Source organism: Humulus lupulus, chromosome 8, assembly GCF_963169125.1.
Source record: "Humulus lupulus chromosome 8, drHumLupu1.1, whole genome shotgun sequence".
In the NCBI taxonomy this organism is placed as follows: Eukaryota; Viridiplantae; Streptophyta; class Magnoliopsida; order Rosales; family Cannabaceae; genus Humulus; species Humulus lupulus.
In genome coordinates this window covers 128,019,469-128,031,715 of record NC_084800.1, presented here as the reverse complement: position 1 = coordinate 128,031,715, position 12,247 = coordinate 128,019,469, and the positions used below count along the sequence as shown (strand labels likewise).

General features: G+C 42.7%; 1 protein-coding gene across 1 annotated transcript; it reads left to right on the top strand.

Annotated features, from left to right (window-relative positions):
• The first annotated feature begins 835 nt into the window (after nucleotides 1–835).
• Nucleotides 836–2,472, top strand: LOC133796049 (uncharacterized). The gene is made up of 2 exons (XM_062233530.1): nucleotides 836–1,010; nucleotides 2,207–2,472. Exons 1-2 carry the CDS (start codon nucleotides 836–838, stop codon nucleotides 2,470–2,472), a joined length of 441 nt encoding a protein of 146 aa, XP_062089514.1.
• Nucleotides 2,473–12,247: the final 9,775 nt, after the last annotated feature.

Below are 12,247 nucleotides of genomic sequence, written 5' to 3'. Positions count from 1 at the left end.
ATTTACTCCCATCATTACCTCTTTTACAGTGCCATGATCAGAATAAATAACTCGCCCTCCTCACTTTTTACCTTTTACCACTCTTCTTTTCCTCAAGATTCTGAAGAACAACTCAGAAAAAACTTGGCGATCCGAGGTGTGTCTGCCCAGCCGCTTGTATCAACGCTCGCAACCCCACTTCAATCTTTCATTCAAGTAAGTTTACTGGTCTTCTTTGTTGCTGATATCTCATGAAACGTTAATTTCTCTAGTTTTCGGTGCTTTGAGTTTTTGAATGTTCTTGAGAAAAAATTTATTTTGGGGTAATCGGGCTTGTAGGCAGTATGATAGAATAGGAGTTTAACTTAGAAAAAACACTAAATGAGGCTTAGAAATTGTCTTGGGAAGTAGGAGTACTGATTTAGGGTGTAAAATTGAAGTAAGAATTTGATTTTTATGCACTCGGAAAAACCTGGCTTTTTCCCACCTATTTTCAGAGTCGAAAAGTTTCCCTGAAAAAAAAATTTCACTTGTGTTTTTTAATCCATTTTTCTGAACTGTTCGAATGTTTTTACTGTTTACGTTAGAATGCTTCTGGTCGTATAAAAGCTTATCTTTTATACACGAGCAACGTTATCCCAACGTTTCCACTTCTTCTGTCTGTTGGGCGTAGATTACATCTCCCCTTTTCTGTTCTCAGATTTTCATGCACGATCATTGGGAGGTGAGAGGCCGATTGATGATGACTTGCTCGCGCTACTGTTCGAGGATCAAGAACAGCCATCACTACCTTTTTCAGAAGTTACTTTTTCTCAACACAACTCAACAAAATAGACCTCCGACCAGTTCAACGAATATGGGGCGTGTGAAGTATACTGTTCACAGAAAGAAGAGAACAGCAAATTCTCCTTCTAACCAGCCTGCCCCTCACACCGAGGAGCCTTCTACAAATCCCAAACCTGTAAACACTGTACCACTCGAAATCCAAACTAAAGCCCAACCTCGCGACGACCTATGCCAGAGGTCGAATGGTATGTTGCGCCTCCTAGCATTGTCTCTACTAGGATGGCAACTAACTATCTAAAGAAGTATGGTCTTCCTGGGATAACCCTCATCAAACCTTCACCCGACGAGCGGGCTAACATGCCTGGGGGCGCCTTCAGCGCCTGGTCGAGGTATCATATCGAGGCAGGGGCAATCTTGCCTCTACACGAATTCTTCCAAGGGGTGGCCAATTATTTTGAGGTCGCCCCCTTTCAAATTACCCCCAATGGATATAGATTACTATATGCACTCTATATCCTTTATAACCATAAGAAGTCGCCAATACCAACACCACATGAGATCAATTACTTGTTCGATCTCAAATCCAACCCTAACCACAACAACACGGGGTTCTTCCACTTCTACCATCAAGAGTCTGCTCGCACCTTCCTGAGCGACATTACCTACAAGTCCAATGTAGGGAAGTATTTCCAGGAATACTTTCTTACAACAGACCTGGTCGCTGATAACCTGGCCTTCACCCGAGGAGGTAAATTTTTTACTCATTGGTCGTTTAATTTATTATAGCTTTTCTATACCGTCTTTAGAACTTTGGTGTTGTTTAGGTTCATGATATCGACCAGTCCTTACTCCAGAGATGGAGATAAGGGAAACTGCCTTGGCCAGCATGACGGACATCGAAAAAAATAGTCAAGGAACTGGTCACGGAGAGCAACTTAAGGCTGGTTGGCCTTTTGGCGCCTCACCAGGATGTGAGGGAGTCCACAGCAGGGAGTGCCACTGGAGGAGAGATCCCCGAGCAGCACCAAGATGTGTCACAGCCCTCGAGGAGGCAAGCTATAGGAGTGACCATCAAGGAACCCTCCAATATTCCACGAGCTCCTGCTATTCTAACCCAATAGGGGAAGGGCAAGCAGAAACTTCCAAAACACCCCGAGCCCATACTCGAGTCGTCCGATGAGAATGGTACTGAATTTTCACTCTTAGACAATTTTCCCATTCCCTATCATTTATTCGACGAGGATGACAACTTTAAATATGTGACTAGTTTAAATTTAGACTTCTTCAAGGCAGAGAGTGAGTGTAGCAGTAGTACCATAAATAATGTATCGACCAGTAATAGTAGCTCGGGTATACTACTTAGAATTTTTCTTACTCTTATTTCCTTGTTTTAGTAAGTATCTCAATTTATATTTCCTGATTGTTTGTTTATATCATGCAGACATGCCTTCCAACGACGCATTTGATCTGTACAGCCAACCCAAAACCACTGCTCCTGCGAGCAGGAAGAAGGGAAGCAAGCGGCATCCTGGGGAAAGCAGTAGCGATCCCTCAAAGAAAAGGGTCATGACTAAGGATCCTCCTACACCCATTCCTTCCAAAGAAACTACTCATCCACCAGCTCCCGTCGACCAGACTCCTCCACCAGCTTCCGTCGACCCAACGCCTCCTGACCAGCAGGAAAAACTCAGGCCGAGGCTGTTTTGAATACAGCCTACAACTCGGCCAATGACAAAATGAAAATGCTATCAAGACATCGGCGTAGTCAGGAAGCCTTCAGTAATGTCTCCTCCAAGAAGGTCGAGCAGATTCTCAGTAGCTCGCTGAACGAAATACTCAGTGTAAGTTACTATTTTTTTTGCTGTGTCTCAGTTGTTTATCTCGCCTTTTTTATTTATACTAACAACTTTGCATTTTTCTTTGATCGCAGGGAGTTTTGACCTTGAGTACCGGCTGGCGTCGCTCGGAGGAGATGTCTGCCAAGCATGCTGAAGAAATTAAAGTTGTCGAGGGAAGACTCGCTGAGCAGCTCAAAGCGGCCGAGGATAGACATGCCCAACTGGTCGAGGAGCTGAGAGTAGCTGAGGAGCAAAATGCCAAACTGGGCGAGGAGCTGAAGCAACATAAGGAGACTTTGGTCAAAGTCGCTGAGTCCAAAGATAGGTACAAGGAGTCTTCAATGTTGAACTTCAAAGAGGCCTCCAAACTCCAAGATGAACTGGCAATCGGTAGGAAAGAAACTACCGAGCTAGAGGAGCGAGTCAAATTGCTCGAAGAAACCAACGCTAGTGATTTGGAGCAGTTCAAGGGAGCAACCTTCAACTGCTTTTATATGTTCTGGAAAAACAACCGCGAGGAGAACTTTGATTATTTACCAGAGCGTATGAAGCAGGCTGAGTTGGCAAAATGCATTGCTCGCCTTGAAGAGGAGGAGAAAGTTTAGGCATCCCCCGAGACCTCTTTGGCGACGGATATTGACGACATCGACGAGGACGCTGGGACCTCCATCGACCAGCAACCCCAACAAGATCCTGCAGCTGCTCCATAATTTTATCTATTTTATTTTAATTTGTAACTAGGACACACAAACCACGGTTCGTGATGTCAAGACAAATTTTTGCTGCGTAGGTTAGCTTTTAATTTAATTAGAAATTACATCCGAGCATTAACTGCTTGTGGTGTAAAATATTTTACATTGATATTATAATATTTTCAATTTATTATAACACTGTTCGCATGAACAAATTAGCATAGCACTTTGACTTGATTTGACAAAATTTAAACAAAATTTTGAAAAATACTCTAAGTACCGTAGTATGCTTTCCCTTATTTTGCTCGTGTGTTTATGTAACGCCCTACTTCCTTAGAGCCGTTACTAAGTGAGTTTTAAGACAAACCAGTGTGCAATGAACTGGCTAACCGAGGTTTTGAAACAAAAGTGTGACTAATTAAAAGTTAAGGCTGTAATCTTAGAAAAGCGCGTTGTTTCAATAAAACTTCTAGTATTAAACATTTGGGATCCCAAAATAAGGTTTGAAAACTATTTACATCTAAAAATAAGTTTACAATTGATCAGTTATAAAAATCATAGATTATTACAGCCATTTTCGAATAAACCCCCAACCAAAGCAGTCGGGCAGGCCAAACATGTACGCGTCGCTTCACGCTCTCTGTACTCATGGTTGGTTGACTCAGTCTTTGCCCTTACCTGTAACACAGAGCACCCGTGAGCCGAAGCCCAGCAAGAAAACTCATGCAGAAGATAACATATGCAATTTATACAGTTTATCATATCAAATAATCCACAGATAAACAAGTCAACCATTAGACTAAGCAAACACGGCCATGCCGCCCTCGGCCATAGCCGTTCATTTCACTATAATCATATATAACATAAATCAAACAACATTCAAACAAATAACAATTCATTTAAATCTGCACCCTAACATGTAATGCAATATAGGGCCGTGCCCGACAATCATCTCATCATGCAATATAGGGCTGTGCCCCGCAATCACACTATGGGCCCACGCCCTATCCTACGGGTGTTATAGTTTTCTTACCTTTCCATTCCATAGCTTAGATCACTTGACTCCTTGAGCACGATCCCACTCGAGCCTTAGCGCACACCTAGGCACAAACATAAGTCAAAGTCAACACCGAACCCCAAGTCCGAATACCTAGCCTCGGGACCAATCCCGAGCCCCCGGGAAGTCCTAAATCCCCAAAACAAAGTGGCGGAAACGAGCCCCGAACCCTAGGTCAAAATCCCTCATCAAAAACCCAAAAATCCTCTTCTGTGAACAGTGCAGCGCTACAGTGCTCTAAAGAGGGCGTTGTAGCGCTACAAGCAGAACACACCCCCCAGAACAGGGGCTAGCGCTACAGCGCCCACTGACTAGCACTATAGCGCTAGTTGCAGCCCAACAGAACCCAGAAATCGCTTCTTGCGATTTTCTTCAACCAATTCAACCCCAAACTTGTCCAAACCTTTTCCAAACCCAAAATCAAGCTTATAAACACCTCACACTCATCCCAAGCATCCCAAGAACTCAAAACCCAAGCACATTCAACCTAAATCTCAAAATTCACCATGAACAACCCTAAACCCAGAATTCAATCAACAACAAAGTTAAAGGCTTAGAATTCTTACCATTGATGCAAATTTCGACCTTGATTCAACCCTAGACCTCCTTAGCTTGTTCATCCTCAAAGCTTGCCCAGAAATTCCCTAAAATTCCCATCAACTCAGCTCAAAACACAACTCAAACCATCAAAAACCCTTAAACTGAAATCTCTAAAAACTTACCTCAAAAGTTGATGTGTTCTTGCTAATCCTTGCCAAATCTTCAAGTATAACCTTAAGATTCTTGATGCTCAGCCTATCCTAGCACCCCATTGAGCTTTGCCCCAAGAAATTTGATGAGAAGAGGTGCTAGAACCCAAAACCGATCCTTTGGAAAACCCCTATGTTTTTCTCTCTATTCTTTTCTTCCTTTTTCTTTCTTTTCCACAGCCTTTACACTTTTCCTAACAATCCCACTAAGTATATAAAGCCCCAATAATCAATCTCTAAAAAGCCAATTGACCAAAATGCCCTCCCTATTAATTCTAAACCCTTTTTGTCCATGTAGGGCCATTTTAGTCAATTTACCCAATTCCCGCTAATCCTCAAGTGTCTCTAATATTTTCCCATTGCTTTCCAACACCTGATAAATCACCAAATAAGTATCCCCCATCATCAAAATAAATCTCAATCTATTCTCTGAATTCCTGCTTATACCCCCAGGCTCGCCCCGAGCCGGGTATAAATTCCCATCATGACTTTTCCGCTAGCCTGCTCACTGGGATCGCCTCGAGTCAAAATTCACAGATACATCCACATCACAATGTGGTCTCAACAATCATCATATATCAATGCAGTTATGCCCAATCATGGCAAAAATTACAGTTATGCCCTTCTAACACGATCCAGGCCTACATGCATACTAATATACATAGTCATGCATCTCAGATAAACAAACAATCATATAACATGCTTTAAATCATAATCATGCATTTAACTCATCAAATCACACATAAATCCCATCATGCCCTCCTGGCACGCTAATCAAGGCCCTTGAGCCTTATTAGCAGATTTGGGTCGTTACAACTATCCCCTCCTCATAAAAATTTCGTCCTCGAAATTTATCCAAACACATCAGTCAGTAAACCCGCAACTCTGACCCTGAATCCCAAGGTCCACCGCCTTTTCTTACTTTTCAACAACACTCTTACAAGAGTAACAATCTTGCCCCACAAGATCTTGTCTAACAGCCATACTCTCGATAGCTTCTTGTTTACACCGCAACCCTGCTGAAACCTCAGGGTCTGCCTAGATTACAATGACCAATCCATTGTCTTATTCCTGATTCCAGAGATACTCAAAAGTCGTCACCTCTACTAGGTGGGATCAATTGGTAGGCCCCGCTGGCCTAACCCTTGGTAAAACTTCAGAATTTTATGTTGAATTAAGAGCCAGAACTTTCCCTTCTTTCTCTGAACACCTAACATATCCTCGTCTGTTATCACGCAGAGATGCAACACTTTCCTTCCGGGGCTTTATTTCCTCATAATTTAACAATTTACCAGCTCTTTATTCTTTCAGATAGGCAGACACTCCTGCCTTAAGAATTCCAACAACTTCTCTGGCTTTCTCTCTGAACTAAAGCCAAATCGTAGTATTCACTATCCTTCACCTCTTATCAAGCCCTATGTCGCATTACATTAACAAGACACCAGCAACTGCCACCACGACTAACTTACCAGGGATTACACTTCCCTTGTATTCGCCTACTCAGCGCTCGATTCTTTAAGATATCCGATAAACTTTCAGACTGCCATTTCACTTGTAATCAACTGATAATCCCAGATTCCCACTCTGTTCTTTTCGTTCTCTAGATCCATTCCAAAATTTAAAATACTATAGGGTCTCAATTCAGTATCATCGATGTTCTACCCTGAAACCAGTTCACTTGACCCAACAACATTAACTCAAACAACCGAGTTAAAACTTTTCATGTCCAAACACCTTACTTAAGGTCTATTGTGGTCCATCCCCACGATGCACCACCACATCACCTAACCCCTCAGGGTCCAAACGAAAACACTAGATTCTGTCACCCGCTCGACCCTCCTGGTACGACGTACCCTAGAAGGTGGAATGATATCCATTCAGAATTCTCATTCATGCACCAAATCTAATTGGATCCTTCATCCATTCCTGGTATCCTAACTTGTACCACCTTAGCAGGGTTCTTCCCTGCTTCAACCAAAGCCTACACTTCGGATTCCATAGCTCAGTGACACTCACCAGCTAATCATACCTACTAACGTTGCGCCAATCTCAGTTGTTGCCTTGTCCACTCCATTACAGTCTATGGCGTTATTCCTTGACTGACACACGCCTCTCAGTTAGGAGTTCCGCCTCCAATTATATCTCCTCTCTTTCAATCGAGGATTCAAACACTGATCATCCGTCTGTTACTTTTCACCATCTGGATCTCAACATTAACCTTCTTACTAATACCCAACACTCAAGTACCTTATGCCATGCACAACAGTCGACTTAATGTTCCAAGTGTATCAAATAGGTTCATTCTTTCGTCTCCCGCAAGGTTCGATCCATCCTCGCGTCAATTTATTTCCTGGGCGTGCCCAATCGCGATGCACTCCCACATTTCCATAACCCTACCATAGATCAGGTCCTTTATGCAATCACTCTTTACTTAACCAAAACATACGCATATTCCAGCATTACTAGATACTAAACAATCTTACCTTTTCTTCTGAATTTCTTTCTGATTTGACACCACTCAGTCCGTCTAACCTCGAGTACTACTGTTCTCCTCATCTCTGATGTAGTTGTCTCCGGAGGTGCTTGAGCAATAGATGACGCGCTTACCAGTCTTGTTATGCCTTCAATTCTTCAGATATTCATCATTAGCTTCTTTGTGGCTTAAGATCAAATCTCCTCATACCTGTCCTTTCTTCTTGTAGCTCCAATCTGAGTACTCTTGACGACACCCAAACTAACACTCCGTAGAACCTTACCTGTGACTCTGCCTTCTGGGTACATCGTCTTCCGCATAATCATTTCTCACCATTTCCGTCTGGGAGTAATCCACATGTACTGCTCGTGAGCTTGAAGGGGACTTGTCCATACCGTTCATGCATTCTCTGCCTAAAGAACTTACCTGTGCTGCTGTAGCTTGAACCATTCCAGAATCTTTGTTACCAACTCCTCACACCCTATCCGGTGCAAACTAGCCAATTCACAAAATGTCTCTATCCTTGGTTTCCAGCTGGTAATAACCAGGTCCTAGATCAACTCTTGGAGACATCGTCCTATCTTGTATCCAACATTGTACTTTTCGTTCTAACCCGACGATGCTAACGATCCCCGCAGTATAACACACTGGCTACACCAGGGTCGAATTCCTTCGATTGCTTCAATAGTCTTTCTGTCGGCCAAAACCACCTTTTACAACATTCCTTACACCAATCCTATCTGTAGTCTGACCTTGAAGTACTCCTGAATCTTTCTTTTCATACCCACATAATTTTCCACTGGTCAGCCCAGTTCCACTCGGTCTCATTAACATACTCCGGATGATATCCTCAACAATCCATCTACCAGAGTTTCTAATTCCTTCTCAATAAGTATTACTGTCCTCAGCCTCTCAAATGGCACCTTTGAGGCAACCTCTTTATGTCCATCTCCCTCTCGGAACATTCTCAACACCGAGCCCTCCCAGTTCGTTTCATGCCCAAAGGATAAGCTCGTCAGTTAAATACTCCTCCTTGAGGACTCAGCCTCGAACTTTTAATGTATCGATGCATTCCAGTTCTCCGTTTCCCTCACCATGGGAAATCCATCCTAACATATCGAGTCATTCTATGTAGAAGTCATGCCCTCACCTGACCTCCTCTCAGGTGGCATCCTCTCCCTCATGAGCATACCAAATAACCTCCCTGGTTCCTGTCACCATCTTGATAACTACCTTTTCAATCAGGCTTCTTTCCAATCTCAATCTAGGTGCCCAGACACTGTATGGGGTCCTTCTACCTCATAAATTGAGAATCCTTCCTTGCGGCATTCTAACAATAAAAGTACCACCTTATCAGCCAGCCCTTTTCCCCTTTCTGGAAAAACCAGAAGCCACAGAACTATCCGGGGTTCTATCAACTTGATTATCACAATTCTCTCTTTACTAACTCCATCAAAGGGAGCACTGCCCTTGCGGCTCTAGCACTCATGCTCTATACATCAACCATCGGTTCCTCGAACAACATGGCCCTCTCCGCCATCCACATGCAGACGATAAATTCTTACATCAGGGCGGCCCAAATGCCTTAGACTATTCCAGATCTCATATCCTTAAATGGGTCGCCATCCATTTCAGGTACATCCATCAGTATAACTTCCTGCAATGAATTACCCGATTCACCAAACCCATTGATTTACACTGTTGTTACCCCCAACAGTCCAAACCAGACTTATAAGTCCACCAGTCTCCACAGTTCAAATCATGTCTTAATAATCCCTTCTAACAATTCATCATCTAGGTCCTTCCCAACCCATTAAGCCAATACCTCAGCCCGAGTACCAAATCCAGGCATCCCTCTGCCTCAAAATTTAACACAACCCTCTAATCGGGATCTCTCATCCTCATAACTAAGGGTGGAATTAACTTTGCCCATCTATTGATAAATTCCTTGTCAGCCCGAACTCTCCTCAAAACCCGAGGATAACACCCTTTAAGCCTTTCATATAATACCCTTATCTGTCCATACCTCACAGTAAACCAACACTGGTAACCTTACTGTTAAAACATCGAAATCAGTTATTTCCCCAGAGAAATCTGCTGCTCTTCTATCCCATCTCAACTAACAAACTCCACAGCTTACTCACACACTAGCGACCCTTTGCTGTTGCTTTCAGGGATAACTGGAGATCTCAACTCCAACTTATATCTAGAATCCCCCTTTTTAACCCAATATCAGGTCCACAACCCTTCTAGGAACCAACAACTCAGGTTCACCTGTCAAAACTGACCCAACTCCTGAACTCTGAGGTTCATACCCTGAACCAAACCACCACTAGGTCCAAATATCCATAGGTATCATGCAAACACCAAGCATATATAGGCCAAATCCACAATGATATACATTTAGCTACCAGATTTAACATCACTAAGTATATCCAGGTCTCAACATGCTTCATACAAGCAAATAAACGGATATTACATACGAGTTCAATTTAAACAATTAACCACATAAACTCAATATGTAAACCATTATGCCAATATTCATTCATATGCATAATAATATTATTCACCATGCATTAATCTCAACATGCAATAGTCAAGGGCCCAACCCAACAGTATCTCCTGCATATGTCAACTCATTACTCATGCTCCATATAGATAGGCAGGCAAACAGGGCATTCAAACATACATTCAAACATGTTAATCAATCATAACAACCAACCCTGAGTCGAGCTTGTCACTGACAGCGAGCGTACATGTTCGGTCGATCTCCAGAACCAATAAACCTTGGCTCGCTTGATACCAAGTTGTAACGCCCTACTTCCTTAGAGCCGTTACTAAGTGAGTTTTAAGACAAACCAGTGTGCAATGAACTCGCTAACCGAGGTTTTGAAACAAAAGTGTGACTACTTAAAAGTTAAGGCTGTAATCTTAGAAAAACGCGTTGTTTCAATAAAACTTCTAGTATTAAAAATTTGGAATCCCAAAATAAGGTTTGAAAACTATTTACATCTAAAAATAAGTTTAAAATTGATCAGTTATAAAAATCATAGATTATTACAGCCATTTTTGAATAAACCCCCAACCAAAGCAGTCGGGCAGGCCAAACATGTACGCGTCGCTTCACGCTCTCCGTACTCATGGTTGGTTGACTCAGTCTTTGCCCTTACCTGCAACACAGAGCACCCGTGAGCCGAAGCCCAACAAGAAAACTCATGCAGAACATAACATATGCAATTTATACAGTTTATCATATCAGATAATCCACAGATAAACAAGTCAACCATTAGACTAAGCAAACACGGCCATGCCGCCCTCGGCCATAGCCGTTCATTTCACTATAATCATATATAGCATAAATCAAACAACATTCAAACAAATAACAATTCATTTAAATCTGCACCCTAACATGTAATGCAATATAGGGTCGTGCCCGGCAATCATCTCATCATGCAATATAGGGTCGTGCCCCGCAATCACACTATGGGCCCACGCCCTATCCTACGGGTGTTATAGTTTTCTTACCTTTCCATTCCATAGCTTAGATCACCTGACTCCTTGAGCACGATCCCACTCGAGCCTTAGCGCACACCTAGGCACAAACATAGGTCAAAGTCAACACCAAACCCCAAGTCCGAATACCTAGCCTCGGGACCAATCCCGAGCCCCCGGGAAGTCCTAAATCCCCAAAACAAAGTGGCGGAAACGAGCCCCGAACCCTAGGTCAAAATCCCTCATCAAAAACCCAAAAATCCTCTTCTGTGAACAGTGCAGCGCTACAACGCTCTAAAGAGGGCGCTGTAGCGCTACAAGCAGAACACACCCCCCAGAACAGGGGCTAGCGCTACAGCGCCCACTAATTAGCGCTGTAGCGCTAGTTGGAGCCAACATAACCCAGAAATCGCTTCTTGCGATTTTCTTCAACCAATTCAACCCCAAACTTGTCCAAACCTTTTCCAAACCCAAAATCAAGCTTATAAACACCTCACACTCATCCCAAGCATCCCAAGAACTCAAAACCCAAGCACATTCAACCTAAATCTCAAAATTCACCATGAACAACCCTAAACCCAGAATTCAATCAACAACAAAGTTAAAGGCTTAGAATTCTTACCATTGATGCAAATTTCGACCTTGATTCAACCCTAGACCTCCTTAGCTTGTTCATCCTCAAAGCTTGCCCAGAAATTCCCTAAAATTCCCATCAACTCAGCTCAAAACACAACTCAAACCATCAAAAACCCTTAAACTGAAATCTCTAAAAACTTACCTCAAAAGTTGATGTGTTCTTGCTAATCCTTGCCAAATCTTCAAGTATAACCTTAAGATTCTTGATGCTCAGCCTATCCTAGCACCCCATTGAGCTTTGCCCCAAGAAATTTGATGAGAAGAGGTGCTAGAACCCAAAACCGATCCTTTGGAAAACCCCTATGTTTTTCTCTCTATTCTTTTCTTCCTTTTTCTTTCTTTTCCACAACCTTTACACTTTTCCTAACAATCCCACTAAGTATATAAAGCCCCAATAATCAATCTCTAAAAAGCCAATTGACCAAAATGCCCTCCCTATTAATTCTAAACCCTTTTTGTCCATGTAGGGCCATTTTAGTCAATTTACCCAATTCCCGCTAATCCTCAAGTGTCTCTAATATTTTCCCGTTGCTTTCCAACACCTG